The following is a 27,175-nucleotide window of genomic DNA, read 5'->3' as shown; positions in this document are numbered from 1 at the left end:
ATTCAAGCTCTGTCACTGGCTTGCTTTGTAGCCTTTGGCAAAAGGACTTCATTTCTCTATTTACAGTTTCCACATCTGTAAACTGGGGATAATACCTACCTACCTACCAGATATATTGTAAAAGTTACTTAGTGTTTGTAAAGAGCTTTGAACATAAAGCTCCAAAAAAGCACTATATATTAGTATTTTGGTATCATAATGATGATGACGACAATATAAATACCAAGATAAAGAACTGCTAGCATAAACATGCTCTGTCACCTAGCCTTGATCTGACATAGTCTGGCTTAATTACTAATTGTTTACAATGTCTCTACACTTGAATAAGAGTGCAGCAGCAAGCCCTCTATCCTACTGAGAGTCTTCAAATATTTATTTAAAAAAGAAAGCATATTCATTAAAAATACATGTATTCCTCTAATGCAACACCAATAAAATTGCCAGCGATCGTTAAAAAATTCTCATGGAGATTTTCAGTAAACAACATTCCTGAACACCACATCTCACTTAACTTTTGTGATTCCCAGAAAGTTTGTATTTTCAATAGTAGGTTTATGATAAGCAATGATTAATTACTAAAACTATACATAGATCCAGAACAAAAACAGAATAAAGCCTTTTAATGTTCCTCTTAAACAGCAACTTGCTAAATTGTTTCACAAACACTGACTAAAGTTATAATATAGCAGTTGGCAATTTAGATTCTATTTTGCAGTTATCCTACTATAACAGCCTACACTTTAGAATAATGGTCACTAAGGGTGAAATTCAGCCCCGTGAGGAGGGACCAAAGCAAGGCCTATACATCACTGAAGCTCCACTTGCAAATAGACCTTAAACAGAACTTAAGTGGTGCACAAGCCCTGGGTTGGTCCCTCTATCCAAGGCTGAAATTTCACATTAAGGCCTCAGTGTTGCATGCTGAAGGAGCCAGGTCTAACTCAGGATGCTAAACTTAAATTAAAAATCCAGAAACATGATATTTGAAACCAGACATTGCATTAGAAGTATAATTAGAAATTAGTATTTTTGTTTAATTTATAATAGCATAAGTTTTAGCAGCAACTTTCTTTAGCTCTAAAACAAAGCTATATTAGACAGCTTTGTAATACTGTACAAATGTATACTCTCTCTGTATATATAAATCAGTCACTAAATTCTTCCTCATCACTGAAATATGCACTTTTTTTAATCCGTGGCCTTCTCGAATCGTCAGAAGTTGAAGGTTCCCCTGCAGTCTGTTTCCATCTTTGCTGCTCTTCTTCAATTTTGGCTTGCTACAATGCAATTGTAAAAATGGAAAATATGAGCTATTATTCTGATAAAAAGTAATAGGTGCTATGAAATACATTAAATGCAGTAATGCAAATACTATTTGGTGTCATTTAATTTGTGTGTATTAGACTCTTTGGGAACAACAATTAAACAAAAATAATTTTAGGGCTCATTAGCATTCTTAAATGGACTGATTACCTGAGGCAGAATGAATTCTGAAATGATGCTGAAAACAATGTTGTCCCTTGTATGCTAGTGGGTAAACAGTCTTCTGCACCAGTGCAGGAAGACCCACTGCCAACAACCACTGTAAGGAACTGACCTACTTGCAAATATCGATGAGCCTTAAGACCACAGCATATGTTGGAAACCCTTTGAAGCCAAGTATACTTTGTATTGTGGGTTGACATTAGTAGAGAAACCTTGGAAACAACAAGGAACTGAGATTTTGTCATTGAAAGAATGAACGAACCAGTCCATACCCAAAATAAAAGTTCTTTTGTTCAAGTAAAGGCTGAAGGTTTGGCTGGTTCTGATTGTACCAGGACCACTCCTTTACCCCAATTATTATACATACCTCACATGGGTACTGAAGTACATGAAGTATTTACTGACTTTTTAGTGTTTACATTCTCGACCTCTATTTTCCATTAGTGAAGGACTTTTTTGGGGAGGTGGGTGGTGGGAGATTTTATGTACCTCAGACTAGATGATCTAATGGTCCCTTCTGGTCTTAAGATCTATGAATTACCATAATCATAATAAATAATTATAAGACTGAGCCTCCCTGAACTTGCGTATGTATTTTTTAATCTGAACAGAGCCATATTTCATGGCGGGCTCTATAATGGAACAAAACCTGATAGCAGAATAAACTTAAATAAAAAAAATCTGAGAGTTTTCATATGTGTCATGATGGATTAAATTTTTTTAAATCCTATAAAGTTACACTGATAAGTGAGTCTTGAAAAAGGGCTTTTTGAGAGGCATCCAGATTGAGCTAAACAAATATTATGACAGGAGTCAAGAAGGGTTGGGGGAGCAGAAGTGACAACATCAAGATAGACAGCTAAAATTGTGAAGAATCTTAAAAGGTAAGAATGAGGAGTCTGGATCTGACATGGGTGGCAACAGCAAACTAGTGGAGTGATTTTAGGAAGGGCTGGACATGGTTGCAGCATTAAAAAAAGGACAATATTCACCATGTTTTGCACAGATTAGAAAATGGGGAGGATGACTTTCCAGAATACCACAGAAGGGAGGGTTGCTGTATAGATATAGAGTTCTTTGCTGTGTATAATATAGTCTAGATGCTTGTAATTTTTATTTGAAGTTGTTTTAAAAATTATTTAGAAACAAGGATACATACTGTAATTCAATTTAGTACCTGAAAAGCTATGGCCTGGCTGAGGCTATCCAGGGCAGGATCTTCACCCTCATCTTCACTTTCTTCCTCTTCCTCACTAAATAGTGTAAAAAGTAAAAATATAAAATAGATGCACTTCATTCTAAAAAGACAGTACAATAAGAGTAAAGAGTGGATATTTAAATGTAGGTGCCCATACAGTTCTTCTTCCGGTTCAACTATTTTCTTCCTTTTCTTCTTTTCTTTCTTTTTTGGAGGCTCACGTTCTCCTAGCATATTTTTAGGACAAGCATAACTTAAGTGTCCTGTTTCCTTAGAGAAAAAGAAACATAGGTTAATAGAAGCAATTAAAAACTTGGCACTAAGTATATCCTTAGGAAAATTAACATTAAACAATTCAAAATGGAAGCAGTTTTAATAAAAGAAGAGGAATGTTGCACTGGTATGTAGAATGCAAATAAAATAAACCCTTACTTGCAGATTTACCCTGGAAATGGGAAAAGTTAGCAGTGATACTGTACGCTAGCCACAAGTTATGCTTCGGAATCAACTATAAAGGAAAACACATTTTTTGGCTGTTGTAAAAGCTGAATACACTAGCAAGTAACCTACACTCAAGATCACACGTGGTCCTCAGTATTTGAGGTCAGAGAATCATGATAGCAATGACATTTCTGGTTTTAAGATAGTAAGAATCGGTATTTAAATAACTATTATTAATATTGTTCATATTAATATGATCCAAAACTCAGTTTTTAAAATCTTAGCTTAATCTGAAGTATGGAATTGGCTTAAATGTATGTAAATCCATAGAAAATAGGTGTTATATATATATATATATAAAAAGTTATCCTCTCCCTCAAATACTTGCATCCAATTAGTTCATTTTATCATTCATCTATCATTGTGTTATTTGGTGTTATGGTGAACTCATATGCTATTTCATATATAATCAATGTGCGCTAAATAGATTTGAAGTATATGCTTGATGAGTATTTAGGAGTGATGAGTGTATAGGAGGTAGGTACATAAGTAAAGCATGGCTCAAATGCAAAGCCTATAGGCTGAGGCCTGTAAGAGTTTAGCTTAGCCATACTAGGCTGTAGGCTATCAAATACTTGACATGAGTGAGTAATCGAAGAATAACCCTATGCCAGTAAGGTTACAAGATGACTGGAAAGAATGGGCCAATAAGTGATGTTACAGGCAATATGTTATAATGTAGCTGAATAGACTGCAAGATGCCTGATTATAACATCATGGGATGTCCTACTTCGACTGCAGGACAAGTTGTGCATAGATGCTAATGAGAATAAGATGAAGACAGACAACAACCAATGAAAAACAGAGCATCCCAATATTCATGGTGTGTGGAAATACAGAAAGAAAAGAGGGTTGAAACCTTTATGAATATGCATAAGGTGTTAGATGTGTTCAGAACAACAATATAAAAGAGATTCTCTTATTGGGTACAGGAGGGAAGACCCCAAGAGAGGAAGACCCATGGAAGACTTCATTGGGATGTCCCAAGCAGGAACCACCCCTGCCTCTATGACCACCTGTTGAGAGTTCTACCCTACTATATGAAATCTTTAGGTACGTGAGTATGGATATGGCATTGGCCCAGTACATATACTCTCTCAGATTATGTAATTTGAGTGTAATCTATAATTGTTACTTGTAACTGTGTTTGTAGCTATTGTCCTCATTCTTTGTGTGTTCCTAGAGCCTCCAAATCTCCACCCTATTTATCTTTAAACTGTAGCAACAGGAGCTGGTCTCTCTGCAATTTACCACAGAACTATCAATTCATTCAGTTTAAAATAAAGGCTACACAGGCTTGTTCGTATAATTTACATTTTTCCTCTTCAAATGCATCAAGAAGTTTCAGAGGTATAGAAGAAAGCACAATTGTTATAAAACAAAAAACAGATACTTTTGTTTGCATTAGATATATTGACTATAATATTACAGTGCTGACTGCACATCAGCAAATATGTTTATAGTTACCAGGTAGCATATTTCTAGAAGACCCCAAATACCCAGTGAAGTCCAGGCTAGAATAATTGCTGAAGTGGAGAAAATATTGATGTAAGCTTCATGATGCTACCACAAGGAATGATGTGATGTGATGTATGTGGGGCAATACTAGTGACAACATAAACCAAGAACAAAGATGGAAACATTTCTTTTAGATCCATCGAGTAATTTACTCACCCCACATTCATAACATTTAGATTTATCGAAGTAGTTACGTCTACGGATGAATTCTGCTGCTCTTCCATTGTCAATAGCAATACTTGCTTTTATCACTCTTCCAAATAACTAAACCAAAAGGAAAAAAAAGCTGAGTCCGAATTTGAGAAATCTGAGCTCTCCCCCTCTTTTGCCATGGCATTTTTCTGTAGCTTACTTGTTTGTTGTTAAGTGCCCGAGAACAGTTTTGTGCAGATTCTTTATCCAAAAACAAAATAAATGCAACTCCTTTACTCTTCCTGGTGTCTTTGTCCTTCATAATAGTAACTCTGAAAATAAACATATAACAAAGTTACTGATAGGGGAAAAAATCCTAGAAAGCCATTTTTCATTACTTATAAATACCCACAAGTCTCAGCTTTATATTAAATATAATTGCTAGTTATACAGTGAGCCAATGTTCCCTGTAATTTTTTCCATCCATGTACTAAATGGATTTTGTTATGTGTGTCAATATCGAGGTAATGTGAGGACATGCACCACCAGTAGAAACAAAAAACCTAGATATAATATATATCTTTAAAAAGTTACCATAGGGATAATTACTCCAACAGGACAGGTTAGGCATTTTAGAACTCACTACTCAAAAAATTAAATTTAAGCATGAGAGAGAAATAAAATTATGAGATTCATAGACCAGTCAAAAAATTAAAGTAACAGCACTTTGAAAGAATAAAATTACAGAGAATATATGTGCATTGCAGGAAGTACCAAGAAGTAACACCACCACCACTATAAGTATGTGTTTGGAGGTGTGTGTGTGTGTGTGTGTGTGTGTGTGTGTGTGTGTGTGTGTGTGTGTGTGTGTGTGTGTGTGTGTGTGACACAGGCAGGCAGAGAGAGACTGTGTGTGCGTGTGTGACAGTGTGAGATTCAGAGATAGAGTGTATGTGTGTGTACCTGTATGCAGGGCTTTGGAGCGGAGCCCAGAGCTGGAGCGCGGAGCAGCTCCGGAGCAGTGGAGCTGCAGGTTTTTTCCTGGAGCTGGAGCGGAGCAGGAGCACAGCTCCAAAGCCCTGCCTGTATGTGAGAGAGACAGAGACAGTGTCTGTGTGCTGGCTGCTGGGGAAATGTATGATAGACCGTGCACTGTCTCTTTAAGCAGAGAGGCACTCACCAGAAAGTTTGTTTAGATCGCAGCACCTGCCAGCAGCTCTGTCCTGCTCCTGAGCCCTGTCCCCTGTCCCCCATTCTGCAGAGATGGGGTACATGGGCAGGGCGGGAGGACGACACCCTGACATCAGTGCCCTCCCCTACCCTCCACTCTGCACAGAAAGCAGGAGGGTCCCAGGAGCAGCTGGCCAGGGGCTCCAAGGCAGAGGGCAGGAGCAACGCAGCTGCAGAGCAGCAGGGGGAGGGGCATTTGAACACACATCACTAGATGTGCGCAGCTCTGCTAATCAAGTGCACGGCACTTGATTGACTCTTAGGCGGCTGTGCAGCCATGCAGCTTAGAGGGAACATAGCAGGGAGCAAGAACAAACACTTTTTGAGGAGAGGCACAGATAAAATGTGGATCTGCTCCTAATAGCAGATATAAAAAGCATACAGATTTTCTCTGATTGGGCCTAACAATGAAAAGCACTCTTGTGGTGTAAAAAAAATAATTATAAAGCTTGAATTGAATCACATTGAATAATAAAACGTGAAGACTAATTACTATCTGGGCTTAACAGTTTATGGAACCCCGTTCTGAATAGTGAGCTTTCAACTTAAGGCTGCCACTTGTCAGATCAATCATCTTGGTGTTGAACAGAAAAGATACAAATACGAGAATTGGCCAACACATGCTCTACTGGGCTTCTTACTTATTTTGTCCCTGGTTCAGTCTGTGCCATTTTCACCTCTTTAATTTTTCTAATTCTTTTCCTAAGGAAAAAGGACTGCTTGGGACTTTTTGTCACTTCAAGATTATAGAGAGACAGATCAGTGTCTGCTTATGTCCCGAGATGAAGCAGGAGCCTCCATTTTGAAATGAGAGAAAGACGAAATGGGCTCCTTTTTTACACTAAGCATATCCAGTTAAGGTTTCCCACTGACTTTAAATGAATTAGAAGTTATTTTTTCTATTGCCTGTGGTTTGATGGGCATTTCCTAGTGATTGTGAAGGTATACTGAAGATGTATTTTATTATGGTTTACATTTTAAAGTATTGGTAAGTTTATCTTCCTGAGAAGGGGCTGGAGCCTTGAAGCTACAATTCTCTTTCTTCAATGCCTCAGAGTCTATTTTGAGACTAAGAGCTAATAGCAGCTGGTTGCATTTTGCTATGATCCTGGTGAGATCAACAATCTTATTTTTAAATGCCTCATCACTGGCCCGGGGCTAGTATTTAGAATGTCTTCTCATTTAAAAAAATGTCTAAAGTCATATAGACTCCAAACTTGTGAGGAGGAAGGTTAGTAAAGCAAGAGTCTTATTTAAAGCACTTCAGTGAGAGGCATCTTAGTACATAACAATATCTTGTTTGCTCCAGAGAATTGACTTTCAGAACACTATTAGTCTCTGATGTATACTTATATCATGAGTGTGACTGCAAGAAACTCCCAACCGTTACAAGAGTGCAATTAAGCTTACATTGTATTAAATGTGGAAAAAAAGATTCAATACAGTTATCTACTTCATGCTTAAAATAAATGTTAAGTGTACAAAGTACATAAAGAAAGAAAAAGCACTAAATATTGGAGACCAACTTGAAGAAAAACAACATGCCAGGCCATGTTTATACTTACTTAACAACTTTCCCATACTTGGAAAAAATCTGAAACAAAGAGCATCGTATATTGGTTTAGCAGTCTGTTGTTAAATCAAACACTGTAACAAAATGACAGTTCACGTTTAAAATATACATGACACAGGTGATACATTTTACATAATGGCTGCACATTAATCTAATAATACAACTTATTTTACACGTAGATGTGCTTACCCTGTATAAGTCATTGTTGGTCAGAGAGAAGGGCAAGTTGGACACATACACTGTGCTTTTACTTGGTGCTAACCCGCCACTCATTTTTCTGGTGGTGGGGGGGGGAGAGAGAGAGAGATTAACTAGTGTTCAATAAAGTGATCGCAATTTAAATAAAAAAAATGAGCTGTTCCAAATATATATTGTACGGTCATATGTTAAAACTGTGGGTAGTAATGTGGCTTTGATTTCCCTACACAGTTTGACATTAAATCAATGTTCACTTTCATGTTCCACAGTGTAAAGGAAAAATCAAAGCAGTATTACTGTTCCTGACTTACCAATTGACTAGGACAGGACAAACTCAGTAAAGCTGGCACAAGCTATGCATTACTAAAATGAGCTTTGAATGACTTGTGAAATAAATTCAGCTTTCAGACTAAACAAAGCAGGTACTATTCCATTTATCATTAGACATTTTTGGTACATTCTTTAACTTAATGAAAGTATTGTTTGAATAAGGATTGAATGATTTGCCTCTCTGGATGCAAAATGTAGGTCAGCCGAGTTCAACATTAGAAATCCATACTGAGAAGATAAACAACAAATTTCTTCAAACCAATACCTCAATAATTGGGGGTAAAAAAAAAATAATTCATTAACTTTAAAAATTAGCATTGTTATTTATCATACCAAACAGTTATGTTTTTCTTTCATTTCCTTGTAACTGACACCCGCTATATCCCTGCATCTACGTCTCTGCGGAACTCAGTATTTTCCTTTCCCCTCTTTCTTTAAGGATCTGCATCTCTGCTACATGCACTCCCTTCTCCACACAGGAGGCTCTGGAGGTAGCAGACTAGGCAGCACAGCTTCTTGCAACCCAGTCCTGTCCCCTCTCTTGGTCCATCACCACTTCTATCATTCCTTTCCTTCTCTTTCTGCCCTCATCCATGTTTACATTTTTATGTTGTTTATAAAATATACATTATTTTTAAAACTGCATATGCACATGTGGAAACAGCTCTCTGTGTGAGCATAGGCCAGGTTGTAGCTGTAGGTAACAGGAAAAGGGGGGGAAAACCCAACCAAATCACTCCATCCTGACATTTAAGGGGCACACAACTCTGCATAGAACATTTCTTGTTTCTGGCTCATTGTGCAGTCTTGGCTTGATTCAAAATCCAGAACAAAATAGTAAACAAAGAATACCAAAATGGCAAACTCTCCTTAATTAACAAAGTGTCCGTTAAGCACTAGAGCAAGATAGATGGACAGTTTCCTAGTTCCTCCTTGCTTCTTTGGCTTGGGGCGGGGGAAAGAACACTTCCCTGTTCTCCTCAGACCACAGTTGCCAAGTTTCATGCAGTAAATAAGCACCCCAACGTTCACAAGAAGCCAGAAATCAAGCTAATCCCATTTCAAAACAAGGCCAAAACAAGCCAATCCCTAAGAACCCCAACACTGTGTGTGACTAAATCCCCCCGGCGTGCAGTCTGGGACTGTGGTGAGCCCATTGTGCACCCCTGACTCTCCCCCTCTCCCTTGTCCAGAGCCGATAAAAAACAAAAACAAAAACAAAAACAACCAACAAGCCAAAAACTAGCCAACAAGCAACTCATAAGCCAATTAAGCCAAAAAAAAAAAAAAAGATCAATTTCTGCATTTTTTTTTCATGGATTTGGCACATCTGCCTCAGGCCCTTCTCTCTCAGCCTTCCTGTGCCATAAACCATCTCTAATGAAACCCCAGTTAATTCCTTTCATGTCTACTTTATTGTAGTATTTATTATAAATCAAGGACTTCCCCAAGACAATTTAAAAAAATTGAGTTTGTAGGCCAATGAAATACAAGTCAAAAAGATTTAGGGAAAAAAAATCAAACACCAATGACAATTTTAGAAAATCTAACTTTTTCTGATTTTTCCCTCAGAACTTCCCAGCAAATATCTACCCAGGGTTGAGATACAAGAAGGGAAATTTAAGGGAGATTGGTTTCTTTTTGCAGATGTTCCCAGGGAGACAGTTTAAAAAAAAAAAACAAATACAGATCTATAAAGGGAGGCTAGTTTCACCCTTAACTAAAGGAATGGCTATTGCCACACCATAATCAAACACTGGATATTTTCTAGCACTCTGCTTCAACAACTTGTTGAGAGTACAACATTCCTAGAACACATTGATTTCCCAAGTGCTTTCCCCTTCATTTCCTACGTGCTTGCTGCAATGCAATCCCTGTGGGTGGCAGCTACTGACTGAGCTTTTGAGTTTTCCTTTCCTTCCCTTCCCTGTTTAGGAACTGTATTTCCTTTGGCACAAGTATATGAAGTGACAAAGGTTATGCAAATAAAAACACAGAAAAGGTTCACAATGAAGGACAGATGTTACTTGTGGTGCTATGTAGGCTGCCCACATAATCCTAGACTCCCTTACTGCCTGGCATTAAATGCCCTAAGTCAAGACTAACCAGTTTGACCTGGCACCATGCCTTCCAAATAGATGGCCATACGTGTGGTTATCTAGACACAAGGTGCTGTATTCAAAGGAAATTTTAAAAGCTATGCTGGTTTTGCATTATGGATCTCTGCCATATGGGGGACAGGGAGAAGAATGTGTAAAGCTTGTTCCATGGATAGAGGGCAATTAGTTTGCCTAAGAGAAAACCATAAGCTAAACTCTCCTACAACTTGTGACTCTCCGCAGCAGGTCTCATTTTAGTGAACGGAACTATGGTCTGCAGGCTGACAAACATTAAACAGCTTGATTGGGTGACAACCACTTCGCAACATTTTAACATTTTTAGAAGGTCTCTTTCTATAAGTCTATAATATATAACTAAACTATTGTATGTAAAGTAAATAAGATTTAAAAAATGTTTAAGAAGCTTCATTTAAATTAAATTAAAATTCAGAGACCCCCCATCCCCGACCGGTGGCAGGACCCGGGCAGTGTGAGTGCCACTGAAAATCAGCTTGCGTGCCGCCTTCGGCGTCCGTGCCATAGGTTGCCTACCCCTGGTTTAGACCTTCTCATACAGAAAACCACTAGCCTAGATCTTGAAGAAAAAAAAAGACTGGAATCCTAATCAAGCAGTCAGGTTTTTTCCCCCCATAATAAAACTATTTAACACAAGTTCAACATATCCATCACATCCTTTCCCCATGACCTGGGGTCTTCTGCAGGTGCTAATCTACTCCTTTCAGGATTACACTCTGCAGTGCATCTGCCTGAGAATCACATGAACTAGACACTTTCTCCTCCAAGAACCTACTTGTTTCCTGCAGCTCTCAAGCTCAACTGAGCTACCTGCTGGCTTTTATGAGGAGCAGGTGATCATCAAGTTATCACCTGAACACTTCTCAGCCTGAGCTGGGAGACTGATGATTAGTCACAGGTGGGACTGAGCCCAATTTCCTTAAATAGCCAATCACCATGTGACATCAACCCTTTTTTTTTTTTTCCTATTTCTCATCCCTGAAGGATTAGCTTTTGGACATCAGAGACAGGATTGTCTTTTATTACTGTGCCTTCCAGGATTGCACCTTCTAGTTTTTGCAAAACCTCAAAATTAGAAGAGGCTCTTCTCAAAGAGAGAGACATCCACCAATGGAGTCAATTGTGAAATGCAAAGTGCACACAAATATGCCTATGCTGATCTCCTTAATATTAGGCCTAACTCAGTTTTTTGTAATATACTTCAAATGGCTGACGGCCAAATGCTAAATTTAATTCACTGAATTCAGTACTCTGTCCCAGGATACATTGTAGATACTACCAAAATAGTTCACGGATGCCTCCAAGGCATCTGAAGAGCTTGAATTTGCCATTACCTTTTGTGACTTAGAAGCAAAATTTTCAAGTTAGGGATAAAGCCTTACTGAGATAGAGAATAATAAATTCAAGGTTCTGATTTAAGTTGCGACTCAACAAATCACTTTTCTACACTTGGCCTATGACCCATTTAAACAACCCACATTCACTGCTGAATTAATCCACATTCAGGCCAACCAATTTTGGATAGAAGTTCTTCTGCTTTGATTTCCACTTCTGTATTTTGTTTTGTGATACCATCAGCCATCCTGCCTTCTGGATTGGACTACACCCGACGTATCTTCCTCAGTGCTTAGCCAAACAGTCGGCAGCAGTGATCGTATGCCATTTGTTCCGTTCCTGTGCAGTTGCAAGAGCTTGACGGGTGGAGAGTCTAACGCTGGAAGAGGCTTGATGAACCCATGTAATAGGGGGTCTGCCTCCATTCCTCAGTTGGTGGAATTTTATCCCGGATGTTACAAGCCATCTAGAAAAAGGCGTTTGTTAGACTGTCTTGTGGCATTCTAGTGACATGTCCGAAAAGTGTAAGACACCATCTGCAGACAATGGCCCCAGGAGTCTGTAGACTGGAGCAACTATAAACATTTGCATTATAGATGAAGCCATTCCACTTTATGCCCAATATACAACATTGGCAAAGCCCCCAGCTTTGCCTAGTCTGAGCAGCATAGTGTCCATGTTTCGCAACCATAGAGCAGTATGGAGAGGAAACAGTATGAACAGATCCTGAACTTGGTTGTCGTGCCCAGATGACGATAATTCCATATTTGTTGTAAATGACCCAGGGCAGACACTTCAATGCCCATCCAGTGGAGAACCTCCATGTGAGAGCTGGAGGAACTGGTGAGTATAGAACCCAAATAGCAAAAGCTAGAAAGTGCTTCAACAGTTTAATTATTCAAAGAGATTGGGGTCGTGCATGGACTTGATCCTAGATTTTGCAGATTTGTCTTAACATGGAGGCCATCCTTAGCCAACTCCTCCTCCATATGCTGGAGTGCCTTGTGAAACTTGTTGAGGCTCTGTAGTAGAAGAACATCATCATCTGCATAGTCAAGGTCTAAGAGCAGTGGTGGTCAACCTGTGGCCCATCAGGGTAATCTGCTGGTGGGCCACGAGACAGTTTGTTTACATTGATCATCTGCAGGTACGGCCACCCGCAGCTCACAGTGGCCGTGGTTCGCTGTTCCTGGCCACTGGGAGCTGCGGGTGGCCGTGCCTGCAGACGGTCAATATAAACAAACTGCCTCGTGACCCGCAGGTTGCTCACCACTGTCTAAGAGCGAAAGATCACCTGTCTTAATGGCTATGATTGTCCAATAAAAGTGTGCAGGGCCAGGACACAGCCCTTCCTGACACCAGATACTGATTTAAAAGATGCCAATTTCTAATTCCCAAGATGTATATGGGCAGCAGTTCCTTTATACAGCTCGCTAATCAAGTCCAGCAGAGTGGTTGGGACACCTACACCCTTTAAGGCCTTCCATAGTGTCAACTGAATCAAATGCAGCCTTAAGACTGATATACGCCATGTGCAGAGGATTCTTGACCTCGTGATGTATCTCTGACAACAAGCAGAGGGCCAAATCGGTGTCTAATGTGGACCTGTTCCTCATAAAGCCTGACAGTTAGGGGTGACACTTCCGATGCAGCAGGGGCTCCAAATGTGCCAGCAGAACATGTGCAAACACCTTCCCTGGCACAGACAGCAAGGTGATTGGCCCATAGCTCTTACATTCACTGCACAGTCCCTTGCCCTTATAAAGTGAAATCACAATACTGTCCTTCCAAGGAAGTTGGCAAGGTTCCAATTCTCCACACCATGTGAAAGATAGGCAGAAGTAATTCTGCTACAGGATCAATAGTGCATTTTAGCAGCTTTGGGGGAATGCCATCAGCACTGGCTGCGCATCTGTTTTTCAGCTTGCAGATGGCTCGCTTCACTTCATCCAGCGTTGGTAAATCAGTACAAGTGTCTGAGTCTGATATCACAGTGGCTACCAAATCATCCAGCTCTGAGCAAGCAACAGCTGCAGGGTGGTTCAGGGCGCTGTAATAATGTTTAAGCCAGCGTGAGGATATCGTCATCTGATTTACATGGATGGCCTTGGCTGTTGTTCAAGATGACATTCACAATGACTACCTATTGACTGCTGAGATCGTGGATCGCACAGAATGCTGGCTTTAAGTCTCCCTGGCTAAGCCGAGTTCATCATCACCCACCACTTGGCTATAATATGCATCATAATTGCGAAATGCCAGGGCATTGCACTTCTTCCCTTCAGCTGATTACAGGTACGCTTATCGTTGAGCTCCCAACAGAGTCTGACCTGTACCTCATGATGGTGGAAGGGTCTAACATCTGAAGTAGGGGGATTGCTCGTTAAAACTATGCCATCAGAGACAAAGGCTGGTCAAAAACATTGCCTTGGACATTATGCAAGATGGACACGTCCAATGAGAACCCTGAAAATGATGGCTAACACGGGCAGTGAAGATGGAGGGCAGCAGCTGTGCTTAACTACCCTAGGTGAAGGAAGTTGTCAAGAAAGGCTCAATGACTCAGGTCACATAGTGTGAAGCCCGTACTGGTAGATCAGGAAAAGTTCTGCGTTACTGCATCTCCATCTCATCTCAGTGGGACGAGGTAGTCTTTGGGACAATCGTTTGCTCTTGAACAACATGAATAACTAACAGTGCTCAGCACCAAGGTTGAAGACCCTGCTCTACTCTCAGCTGCAGATGCCCTGCCGGTGCCATCTTCCCCCAGTGCACTTGTGATGGGCTTGTGTCAAAATCCCCCTGTGGAAGTGCATCCCCTGATGTTGGTAGGTGCGTCTGCAGTATACCATAACAATGTAAGTCATAGCTGGGATCTCCACCAAACCATCAAAATTGGAACCTGATGTATGCAGTGTTGCGTTAGCCATGTTGGTCCCAGGATATTAGAGAGAGAGAGAAGGTGGGTGAGGTAATATCTTTTATTGGACCAACTTCTGTTGGTGAGAGAGAGAAGCTTTTGAGCTTACAGAGCTCTTCTTCAGGTCTGGGAAATTGAGTTTGGACCAACTCCTGTTGGTGAGAGAGACAACTAACTCAATTTCCCAGACCTGAAGAAGAGCTCTGTAAGCTCAAAAGCTTGTCTTTCTCACCAACAGAAGTTGGTCCAATAAAAGATATTACCTCACCCACGTTGTCTCTCTGCACCTGATATAGTTATTTACACATATGTATCTAAGGTACTTATATGGCCACCATTACCATAACATCTGAGCAACTCACAGTCTTTAAATGTATTTATCCTCATAACACCCAAGTGAGGTAGGAAAATGCTATTATCTCAATTTTAAAGATGGGGAACTCAGGCTCAGAGTGTCTAAGGCCCAGATACACAAACGGACTTTTAGGTGTTGCAATGCCTAACGAGTAGGTGCCTAGAAAATCTCTGGAACAAGACTGGGATCTGCAAAGCTTGAGTTAGGTATCTTAAACTTTGTCCCTCTCACAGTCAGGTGCCTAAATCTAGACTATAGGGAGATGCCTATTTCTGCTTGCAATTCACAGCCAGGAACCCTTAGTTGCCATGGGCTCAGCTTCCCTGGTGGAGGCTGTAGCAGACGGGTCTCAGGTTACCACAGTGTTATTTAACCATACTTTGGGAAGGGCAAACTATGAGGATGGTGAAAGCATCATAGCTCTCTCTGCATTACAGCTTCCATCAACAGAGTAAATGAATATGAATCTGCAGTAGGGAAATGTTGATCTGGGGAGTTTCTTTCTGTGTCTGAGGGCTTGAGCTATATAAGCCAAACACCCTCTAGTCTTTACATCCACGGAGAAACTCACATGCTGCCCTAACCCATAATGCTGTAGTTCCTGCCTTTAAATGAACTGCTGTCCTGGCTCAAGGCCCTTAGGACTTGAAAGTTTTACCAATGTGATTATTTCAATAAGGAAACCCAAATCCCTAACCAAAGTAAAATAGCCATACCGGTAAGAGCCCTAGCGTGGCCAGTTACACTAGTACAGAGTTATACTAATATTGCGTATTCCCCTTCCCAGCTACACCGATCTAAAGCGTCGTTATGCGGATATAAGGCGGGGCTGGGCCGCTCGCGGCTACACAGTTACAGCGCTACAGCCCCGGGGCCCGATCCGGCTCCCTTGGCAGTCACTGGCAACAGGAGCTCTGACACTGACCAGCTGGGCGGGGACCTCGGCTCTGCCCCCTCGGGGACGGGGAGTCATTCACGCCCCTGGGAGAGGGCAGGAATGAGAAGCAACCCCGCCCCCCATCTCCGCCAGAGCCGTCCCGGCGCGACCCCCGCCCCGCGGGACGAGGACGAACCAAAACGCCGCCGTGAGCCCGGGGCGGGATTCGCGCGGAGCCCCCCGCACCCACCTCACGCGGCGGCGGGGGGAGACATTACTCCGAGCCGCGCGCTCCTCTCCGCGGGCGCGCCGAGAGCGGACTCATCACCCGCACTCCTCCGGCGGCGGCGGCGCCCTTCCGGGGACGTGAGCAATAAACACACTCTTGAACCAATAACGGGCGATAAGAGTTGAAGGGAGGCGGGTATTTCCGGTTACGTCACGCCAAGCGCCGGAAGTGGCCTGGGACCACGAACCGGGCCCGCTGTCGCTTTAGGGGAGAGACGCTGCGAGCTGGCGCGTGGGGGGTAAGTGCGCGAGGCGGCGCCAAGGACGGCTGAGTGGGTAGTTTCCGGTTTTTCTGGTCCCGCGTGCCCAGCCCCGTGAGGGGCCCACGCCCCAGCCACGTGCCCCGGGGCGCACGGTAGCAGCTTGAGCCCCCGCTGCGAGCCTGAGCTGCCCCGGCTCCCCGCGAGCCTGCGTCGCCCTTGCGGTGGGCGGAGCGCGGCAGCCGTTTGGCCGCCGCACGCCGAGCGGAGAGCCGGGAGCGCACGAGCTCCCAGCTCCTCTCCCGCCGGCGGGTCAGTGCGGCCCATCTCTGTTCCACCTAGGGTGACCAGACAGCAAGTGTGAAAATCGGGACGGGGGTGGGGGTATCCTAGATTCTTAGGGTTGGCAGGGACCTCAGGAGATCATCTAGTCCAGAGGCGGCTCTAGGGATTTTGCCGCCCCAAGCACGGCAGGCAGGCTGCCTCCGGCGGTTTGCCTGCGCAGGGTCTGCTGGTCCCGTGGCTTCGGCAGACCTCCCTTAGGCTCGCCTGCGGGAGGTCCGCCAAAGCCGCGGGACCAGCAGTCCCGCTGTGGAAGGCAGCCTGCCTGCTGCCCTTGCAGCGCTGGCAGAGCTCTGCCCCCGGTGGCCTGCCGCCCCAAGCATGCGCTTGGTGTGCTGGGGCCTGGAGCCGCCCCTGATCTAGTCCAACCCCCTGCTCAAAGCAGGACCAAATAAGATAGGGTAATAGGAGCCCATATAAAAATAAGCCCCAAATGTCGGGACTGTCCCTATAAAATCGGGACATCTGGTCACCCTAGTTCCACGGATGATGTGACTGCGCCTGATGATGGTCGCTTTGGTCAGAGCTGAGACTGAACCGAGGTCTCATACGTTAGAGTAACCAGGCTGCCTCCTGAGGTGTCGGTACCCACACGCTGTGCTTGGCTCTAACTGTCCCCCCCACCCCCCGCTTCTGCCCCAGCGCTGGAAAGAGGACCAGGCATCCTTATTCCCAATGCTGCCTTCCTGTTGGCTACCAAGCAGTTGGGGAAACCACTTGTGAAGTGTTTACTAGCTCAAGTGGTAGACATAGGTGCTGGAACTAGGGGTGTGGCAGTACCCCCTGGTCTGAAATGGTTTCTGCCATATGCAATATTTGCAGATTGGTTGAGTGGCTCTCTGCACCCTCTCTATACAAATTGTCCCAGCACCCCAGGTGGTAGAGCTCTGTGGTGTAGGTCTGAAGGTCTCATGTTCAAACTTTGCTGTTGATGTTTGGAGGGGTAATTATGGAATCAAGTGGTGGCATTTCATGTCTTACCTAATACTGCAACTAAGTCTTGTTTTAAATTGAATTTACATTCTTTCTAAAATCCATCAGAAAGTCAGATCAGTCTCAAAATTAGTATTAACAGAGGTTCCTAATAGAAAGATTTAGACCAGTCTATGCACTTGCCTGTGCTATCTCTACAATGGGGCTATTTCTACATACCCAGCTCTGCAATGTGCTGTGGGACATACACGTTAATATGTCTAGCAAATAATTAAATATGATGAAATTATTGACTGAAAGGATGTTGCATGAAAGAAAAATACCTAATATGTGGTTAATGCAGCAGACTGGGGCCCAGAACAACTGGCTTCTAGCTCTGGCCTGCCACAGGCATCCTGTGTGCAAATCACTTAAACTACAATTTTTGGAGGTGGACGCAAATTTTGTCCTTGATTTTTCTGTGTTACATACCCCTATATGTAAAATGAATGATATTTCTTTTATCTTAAAGAGGTGTTGAGTAATATTTGTAAAATGCAAAAGAACTGGAGCTTTGTAGAGAGAAGGGTGCGAGGGGGCTGGACCTTTGTCAGGTTGGGGAGAACCTGCAAATAATTTTGAGCTGTATTGAGGCCTTGGAGTAACAATGGGGCCCTGGCTCTGGGGGTGAGATGCGCAGACATGGGTAAGGGGTGGGGCGAGGTACAGTGCTTGGGGACCACTGGACTAGATGGTTACCCTGGTCCCTTCTGGCCTTGTAATCTCTGACTAGTAAACTAAAAAATGTAAAACTGATATGTGACAAAAGAGGTGTCAAGATTTTCAGCTCCCCTTTTCATGGTTATTGGTTATATACCTTCACCCGTAGCAAGCTTTGTGTAGATGACTTTTTCCAAGTTAAGTCATAACTAAAAATGAACAAGTATGAAGCTAAGGCTCCAAACCCACAAACTGCTCTGGGCACTGAGGCCCCTACACATACTCTTTTAGTGTGGTTCCATGTTGGGTGCACTGTAGGATCAAGACTTATGTTAATTCAGGTCTAGTTTAGTTACTGTAGAAAGTGTGGCTCTTTTAACTTTTTTTAACAAATCAGTTAAATCATAGAGGCAGTGCTAGTGGGCTTTTAAATGTCCAAAAGCACACTCAACAGTCATTCTGCACTTGCTCAGCCTGTTGTTGAACCGCTCCTTGCTGCTGTCAAGGTGCCATGTGTATGGCTTCATAAGCCACAGCATTAAGGGGTAGGCACGGTCTCCCAGGATCACAATGGGCATATCAACTTCCCCTACGGTGATCATCTGGTCCGGGAAGAAAGTCCCTGCTTGCAGCTTCCCGAACAGGCCAATGTTCTGAAAGATGTGTTCGTCATGCACCTTTCTGGACCAGCCTGTGTTAACGCCCATGGTGATCCACAAGTGCGTGGAGAACCATTGACAAATACCCCATCCGATTAATGTACTCGGTGGCTAGGTGGTCTGGTGCCAGAATTGGAATATGCGCACCATCTGTCGCCCCTCCACAGTTAGGGAAACCCATTTGTGCAAAGCTATCCACAATGTCTCGCATGTTGTCTAGACTCTCAGTCTTTTGGAGCAGGATGTGATTAATGGCCCTGCACGCTTCCGTCAACATGAGTCCAGCAGTCGACTTTCCCACTCCGAACTGGTTAGCAACCGATCACTAGCAGTCTGGAGTAGCCAGCTTCCACAGTGCAATCGCCACACGCTTCTCCAACGACAGGGTAGCTCTCATTCTTGTGTCCTTGCGACGCAGGGCTGGGGCAAGCTCATCACACACTCCCATGAATGTGGCTTTCCTCATCCAAAAGTTCTGCAGCCACTGCTTTGCATCCCAGACTTGCATGACAATGTGATCCCACCACTCAGTGCTTGTTTCCCGAGCCCAGAACTGGCGTTCCACTGTGGTCAGCACCCCCATGAATGCCACAAGCAATCTCGTGTCGTAGCTACTACGCATGGCGAGATCAATGTTGAACTGCTCTTGTCTTTGTAGTTTAAGGAATAACTCCACTGCCACTTGTGATGTGTTTAGTGAGAGCGAGCAGCATATTGGTCAACAGTGCGGGATCCATTCCTGCAGATCGAAGAGGCAGAGCAGAGCACGCAGTACAGAAACCATTGAAAGATGGTGCCAAATGCGGAAGGAAGCACAAGGATTGCTGGGATGCGAAGCAATGCATCGTGGGGCATTAGGACAAGACCCAGGATGCCTTGCGACCCCCTCTGCCTTCCCACTACTTTTAGCGGCAGAAGAGGAAGAGATGCTCTGTGGGATAGCAGCCCAGAGTGCACTGCTCCGAATACTGTTGCAAGTGCTGCAAGTGTGAACACTTTGTTGCACAAGCATCTGACAGTGTGAACACACAACAGCAGTTTCCCTTCAGCGCTCTCTGAGCAGCACCGTAACTGCCAGCGATGTAACTCTGCCAGTGTAGAAAATACCCTTAGAATTTAGCGAGATTCAAAAGAGGAGTTAGACTTTTATATGGATAACAAGAATATTCAAAATTGTTGTAGTTAATGATAAATTGGAAGAGGTATAAAACCTCAGGCTTCCTACTGTGGTAGTTCTTGGTGACTGGTTTTTCTTTCTTCTGGTGCTGACCATTGTCAGAGAGAGAATAGTGGACTAGATTGTCATGGATCTGATTCGGTATGGCAAGTCCTATATATCATGATGTAAAAAAGTAAAACAAAGTCAAATGGTATCACTGACCATTCTGAAAACACTGGGCATTGTAGTATCACCAAGTTTTGCTCTTTCTTTTACCTTTCATAAAATGTTCTCAGAAGTTCTGTCTGACTTGCTCTTGGATCACTTTCATGTAAGACTCAGAGAATCTTTGACTTGACTGACAATTTGCAATATTATACTGAGCTGCCAGGTATGCTATAGTTAACGCTTTGTCTGTAAACTTAGTGGACGTATCTGGGTGTGGCAAAGGAGTTGCCGAGTACCATGGAAAGGTACTGAGAGATAACATTTAGGGCATTATGAAGCCAGCTGTTCGCCACTTGGCTCATTGTGGAGGTGTAAAGTGCATCTTGGGCCTGATATACAAAGAGACTCGGGTGGGGTGGTCCTAAAGGTATTTTTGGAGAACGTAATCCAAGATGCTGCCACGTACATGGAGCATGCCAAGCCGAAGTCTGTCACTGCCATGAACATGGTCTATGCTCTAAAGTGCCATGGTTGTACTCTGTATTGATATGGAGACTAAAATAAAAAGTGTCAATACAACAATGAAAACAGAACTTATAGTTAAGGGTAAGGCCAGCTTTCTGTTTAAAGCTTGACTCTTCTAGATGCTCTAAAATCTGTACTGTTACTTGGATTGCCTTGAAATTTGGTGTGCCTCATGAGTAAGGCTGTGGTTTTGGCACAGGTATTTTTATTAAAATTCACAGATAGGACATGGGCAATGAATGATACATCATGGATTTATTGAAGCCGAAGCCCCAACCCTGCTGCCCGGGGCTGAATTATTGGAGTTTTCAAGAAATCACAGAAGTCTCATAAAATCATGGAATGTGTGTCCTCCATGACAGATTTGTACCGTTACTCATGAGGGAGGAGGGTAGTATTAGTGATCCAGATTTGGGGTCATTTGCATCAAAACCACACTGCTGAGGCTGGGGAGTTGAGCACAGGCATACTTGATGCACATCACATGTTTCTTATGCACTGGGGAGGGAGGATGGAAATACCCACTGAGATGACTAGTGACCTCCATGACAAAATTGTAGCCTTACTGATGATAAATAACATACAGTATTATAGTGAAGCACCAGGTCTACTGTGTTAAGATTAGGAGATTTTTTCTGTTTAAAGGAGGATTCTTCTTAGTGCTCTAAAATCTGTATACGCGTACAGGTTATCTTGAAATTTGGTATGCCTCGTTTGGGGAGCGGGGTAGGTTTAGTGATCCAAATTTGGAGTCATTTGAGCAAGAGGTTCCTGAGATACAGCCCTCTCCCTCCAAAAAAACCACTTGTCTTTAAGTTTACAGATTCTACTAATGCTTTTTTTGTACACTCCTGGCTACTAAGCACTAGTGGCTATATGTCTGTGATTCTCAAACTTTTGTACTGGTGACCCCTTTCACATAGCAAGCCTCTGAGTGCGACCCTTCCCCCCCCCAATAAATTAAAAATACTTTTTTATATATTTAACACCATTATAAATGCTGGAGGCAAAGTGGGGTTTGGGGTGGAGGCTGACAGCTCACGACCCCCCATGTAATAACCTTGTGACCCCCTGAGGGGTCCTGCTTCCCAGTTTGGGAACCCCTGCTATGTGGGATGGGAAGGGGAAGGTCAGCTGGCAGCGATGGGGTGGGGCTGTATATGTTACGAGGGAGGAGACAGACCTATCCCAGTCTTCTTTCACATACTTAGTTACTGTACCCACTGTAAAAACAACAAGGAGTCCTTGTGGCACCTTAGAGACTAACAAATTTATTTGGGCATAAGCTTTCGTGGGCTAGAACCCACTTCATTGGATGCATGAAGTGAAAAATACAGGAGCAGGTATAAATCCATGAAAGGATGGGGTTGCTTTACCAAGTGTGAGGTCAGTCTAATGAGATGAAATCAATCAACAACAGGATACCAAGAGAGGAAAAATAACTTTTGAAGTGGTAAGAGAGTGGCCCATTACAGACAGTTGACAAGAAGGTCTGAGTAACAGTAGGGAGAAATTAGTATTGGGGAAATTAAGTTTACCGTAGGTTTTGTAATGACCCAACCACTCTCAGTCTTTATTCAGGCCTAATCTGATGGTATCCACGTTGCAAATTAATTCCAGTTCTGCAGCTTCATGTTGGAGTCTGTGTTTGAAGTTTTTTTGTGTGAGAAATTTTTTTACCTACTGTGTAATAAAACTGTCAAGTTCTTGGGACATAGGCCATATCTGAGCTTTCTCTCACTAGTCTTATTAGCAGCTACATACTCCAAACATTACAAAGCATGACCATTATCCCCATTCCACTATAACAAACTGTGCGGGGCTGGTGTGGTGATGCTTAAGAATCACAAAGCAGCTACATGGACTGGTGTAGTGAACAGTAGACTGAGACTCAGAATACTTGGGCCCTAGTCCTGACTACTTGACTCGCCTGCTGGGTGACTTTGGTTAAGTTGTTTCACCTCTCTCTGCCTCTGTTTCCCCATGTATGCAATGGGAATAATGTTTCTATCCTTGAGATCTACTGATGAAAAGTGCTATGTAAGAGGTTGGTGGTATCTCATGCAGTGTTGTTGTGGCCATGATCACAAAGTGATTATATCTGATTTATTAGTCCTCATCCTCAAAGGAAACCTGCACGACGCTTTCAAATGACAAGCCAGGGAGCTTAAATTCATAACTTTGCTAGACACTAAAAATCATGTACTAAATAGATGCACTGGATTTATGTCTTATTACAATAATTTGTAAGCCCTAACACCCCCCACGTCCCTTTCTTCCCTCCTTTCCCCCCTTATGATTGGAGGCGTGTTAATGGGTCACATTACTCTGAATGGTCCCTTGAAATATGTATTAATTACTTATGCTAAATAAGATGTTCCACCTTGTATTTTAGGTGTGACACTCTGAGGTCTGGTCTATATTACTGAGTTAGGTCAACATAAGGCATCCTATGCTCTGTAAGCCTCTACACTAAAATGTAGCTCCCACAGATACAACTCACTCACCCACTACACTGACTTAATAACTCCACCTCTGTGAGAGAGATAGCGCTTAAGTCGATGTAGTTAGGTCGACGCAGTGTCAGGGCTTGCCTGCACTACAGGTTATGTCGGTATAACATATCGTGCAGGGATGTGAATAAACCACCCCGTGAGTGACATAAGTTACACTGACCTAGGCGCTGGTGTGGACAGAGCTATGTCAACGGGAGAGCTCTCTCCCATTGGCAGAAAGCATTTTCATCAGATGTGCTACAGTGGCGCCACTGCATCGGTGCAGTGGCACCATGTACCGCTTCTAGTGTAGACTAGCCCTCAATGTAGATAATGTGTTGCTTACATTGACTGTTGCTGCCTTTCAGAACCATCCCACTATGCTCCACGCTATCCGTTAAATCAGTGTAAGTGCTCCTGGTGAAGATGCACATCGTTGACACAAGGACCATAGTGTGTATGTGTAAAGCTGATAAAACTGCAGTGGTTGCGCGTAGACGTAACTTAGGTCAACTTAATTTTGTGGTATAGACTTGCCTTGAGTATGTTTCCCAGACATGAGGAAGAGCTCTGTATAAGCTCAAAAGCTTGTCTCTCTCATCAGCAGAAGTTGATCCAATAAAAGATATTACCTCACCCGCTTTGTCTCTCAGGTATTATTATTGTTGTCTGGCCACAGCAGTGTCTCAACTGTACACCTATGTTATAATTAGAATTGCCTAAATGACTACTAACACCTACCAACAACCTTTCTGATTATAGTTAAAAAAAAAAAAAAGGGTAGAAAATTCACTGATAAATAAACTTACTTAATGCAGAGTTAAGGTATATCATGTCATTCCAGAATGCTGAGTTCAGTAAAATTCAGACTTGTGAAAACTAGGAATGAATTAAGGTATTTCAACCTCAGATTTCTAAAACCAGGAAATACTCAGCCTTAATTGTGTCCTCTGAGAGTGATGTCCCAATACCCATAATATATACCCACATTGCCTTTGTACTGCATTGGAAAGGAACTACCTACATCTGTCATACACTCAAACACTTAGGCCTGATGTACATTTAAATTGACCTAACTACAATGCTCAGGGCTTTGAAAAATTTCACTCCCTGAGTGCTGTGGTTAGGTTGGCGCAACCCATGTTGTAGATGCAGCTACTGCTACTCATAGAGGTGGATTACCTACATCAATGGAAAAATCCCTTCCATCTGTTTAGTAAGTGTCTATATGACAGCATTACAGTGGCACAGCTGCAACGTTCACTGTAGCGTAGACAGAAAGAACACATCAGCTAAATTTTATGACCTCTTCACCCTTATGCATGCAATACCATCTAACACCATACTTGCAGTTACCTTTCATTAAACTCACAGACCATGCTCATCTCCCACCTAACTGCTGACAGTCCCATGGCCAGAAGACCCCTGTGCCAGCTACTGAGACAGGCGATACCCAGTGCTGAAATGAGCTATATACTGGATATTTCAAGGTACTTTTGTACCTGTTTCCTTTGATCACACGCATCCACAGAGGGTTGCGTCCTCCTCAGGTCACCTTATATCACAGTCACAACTCTTCCAAGCTGCTCCATCTAATTTCTCCACTATTCAGTACAAAGAACGAGGAGTACTTGTGGCACCTTAGAGACTAAGAAATTTATTTGAGCATAAGCTTTCGTGGGCTAAAACCCACTTCATCGGAGGCATGCAGTGAAAAATACAGTAGGAAGATATATATATACACAGAGAACATGAAAAAATGGGTGTTGCCATGCCAACTGTAACAAGAGTAATTAAGTATTTCTGTACTTAACCCATATTCTACTATTTAACAATACACTACATTTATTTTTAATCAATCTCTTCCCACAAATCCATCAAGTCCTCATCTTCTGTGTCTGAATTGAACAGCTGGGCAATTTCGCCATCAAACATGTGTTCAAATGATGCCAGCTTTGCTGAAGCTCGGACAACAGTTAAAGCAGATACCTTAGCCCAGGCATCCACAATCCATTCACATATGGTGGATGTCCAGCGGTTGAGTTCTTTTGTTAATCCTCGATGATTCTGAAAACTTTCTTTTTTGCAGCTCTTCCCTCTTAAAAATGACCATAGTGGGTAGTTTCTGTCCATTACCGTGGCAACCAAGAACAACAGGTCCATATGTGTTGGTGGTGCTGGGCTTTTTTGTCGGTAATCTTGTTACTGCAGTAGGTGCGGAAGATGGCCAGCTTTTCTTTGTAATCCGTGTTCGATCTTCATGTCTGTGTGCTATCATTTGCCTTTCAGTCGAATGGTGACTGTAGAGACACTTCTCCGGCTGTTCTTTGTTCAATAATCCATTGTTCGTAATTTAGGTGAGCTATTATCAGTAGGAGGGGAAAAAAAACTTTTGTAGTGATAATCAGGATGGCCCAGTTCCAACAATTAATAAGAAGGTGTGAGTAACAGTGTGTGTGTGAGGGGAAAATAGCATGGGGAGGCAGTGTTTACTTTGTATAATGACCCATCCACTCCCAGTCTTTATTCAAGCCTAATTTAATGGTGTCTAGTTTGCAAATTAATTCCAATTCTGCAGTTTCTCGTTGGAGTCTGTTTTTGAAGTTTTTTTGTTGGAGTATTACGACTTTGAGATCTGCAATTGAGTGACCAGGGAGGCTGAAGTGATCTGACTGGTTTTTGAATGTTATAATTCTTGACGTCTGATTTGTGTCCATTTATTCTTTGGTTTGACAGTCTCTACGCAAAAGAATAAATGGACACAAATCAGAAGTTGGTATGGCAACACCCACTTTTTCATGTTCTCTGTGTATATATATCTTCCTACTATATTTTCCACTGCATGCATCCGATGAAGTGGGTTTTAGCCCATGAAAGCTTATGCTCAAATAAATTTGTTAGTCTCTAAGGTGCCACAAATACTCCTCATTCTTTTTGCTGATACAGACTAACACGACTACCACTCTGAAACCTATTCAATACAGTTAAACCTATCAGTGAATGCAGCTGCAGTGCATGCAGATAATTCCAATTGTCTATTGCCAGCTCCATAGGTGGCAGAGTTAAGGTTGCGTGGGTATGTACCTTAACTCTGTATTTCCTAATTTTCAGAAGTTTTGAATTTTGCTGAACTGGATGTTTTGCAAGGGCACCATATACCACCGGGCAACATTATCTTGGAGTTAATAAAGTTCTTTGCCAGTGAATCATGTTGTGTGTGGGTTTCCCAAATTGACATACCCAATCATTCACTCTAGGTTGGAGAGAACTGCAAAGAAAACTACATTCAAGGAACTTAAAGTTCATGATGAAGAGTTTGCATCAGGTATGAGGGTCTGAAGTGTCATGAAGTTGTTCAAATGTAATATCTACCCATTATTCTACAAACAAGGAAGTGCAGAGAGTTTGATGGGGAGATCCTTCTAGTACAGCAGCACTGCCTTCCCACTGATATTTTCAGCGGCCACAGAACTTGAGAATGACTTAAAAATCTGGGGTAATGCCTCCATTCAGTTTCTGGATTAGAAAACAGTGAATGCAATCCCAGATGGGGATGTCCTCCCAAAATTATCCACATATTGTGGGTAAAACTGTTTGGTTTTTGTACAAGAAGGTGGAAAAATCATAACTATGATGGAAGGTTTAGTTTCCATGGAATAGGTGAGGTAGCTTAATTTATTTTTCGTCTTTGTCACACTGCTTGCAGTTGTCAAAAGACAGACGGCTGTCTTATTTACCAGAATAAACATCAGGAATTGAAAAATATACCCAATGCTCGATAACCAGGAGAAGAAATAAATGTGCTGCCATACACCCAAGCCACTTACCCCAGATCATAACTCCTATAAGATGAAGGAATAAACAGTTTTGTACTGTTTACTGTATTTAATCGTAACATTGTCAATCAGTTTTCTATTTAA

At 42.6% G+C, this 27,175-nt stretch overlaps 2 protein-coding genes across 20 annotated transcripts in view; one reads left to right on the top strand and one right to left on the bottom strand.

The window, feature by feature from the left end:
- Positions 1 to 349: 349 nt before the first annotated feature.
- On the bottom strand, positions 350 to 16,178 carry ZCRB1 (zinc finger CCHC-type and RNA binding motif containing 1). Of its 2 annotated transcripts, XM_039505770.1 has the most exons (8): positions 16,038 to 16,178; positions 7,827 to 7,914; positions 7,630 to 7,658; positions 5,055 to 5,166; positions 4,859 to 4,966; positions 2,841 to 2,953; positions 2,663 to 2,738; positions 350 to 1,277 (listed from the first exon to the last, which is right to left on the bottom strand). In XM_039505770.1, the coding sequence occupies exons 2-8, from the start codon at positions 7,908 to 7,910 to the stop codon at positions 1,146 to 1,148; spliced, it is 654 nt and encodes a 217-aa protein (XP_039361704.1). In that variant the 5' UTR covers positions 7,911 to 7,914; positions 16,038 to 16,178; the 3' UTR covers positions 350 to 1,145. The 2 variants fall into 2 exon arrangements, with proteins under 2 accessions (XP_039361704.1, XP_039361705.1); XM_039505771.1 differs by lacking the exon at positions 16,038 to 16,178 and having other exon boundaries at positions 7,630 to 7,711; positions 7,827 to 7,887.
- An 18-nt stretch (positions 16,179 to 16,196) lies between these two features.
- PPHLN1 (periphilin 1) overlaps positions 16,197 to 27,175 on the top strand; it is a 121,194-nt gene continuing 110,215 nt past the window's right edge. For 14 of the 18 annotated variants that reach the window (XM_039505677.1, XM_039505626.1, XM_039505646.1 and 11 more), the window contains exons 1-2: positions 16,211 to 16,314; positions 26,513 to 26,580. The gene's annotated coding sequence lies outside the window, so the exon portion shown is untranslated. Of the gene's footprint in view, positions 16,315 to 26,512; positions 26,581 to 27,175 lie in introns of all 18 variants that reach the window. The other 4 variants (XM_039505667.1, XM_039505714.1, XM_039505593.1 and 1 more) reach the window with 3 other exon arrangements.

The sequence above is a fragment of the Mauremys reevesii genome, linkage group 1 (assembly GCF_016161935.1).
Source record: "Mauremys reevesii isolate NIE-2019 linkage group 1, ASM1616193v1, whole genome shotgun sequence".
Classification (NCBI taxonomy): domain Eukaryota; kingdom Metazoa; phylum Chordata; order Testudines; family Geoemydidae; genus Mauremys; species Mauremys reevesii.
Note: the sequence above shows the minus strand (reverse complement) of the source record. Positions and strands in the feature narration are given on the sequence as shown.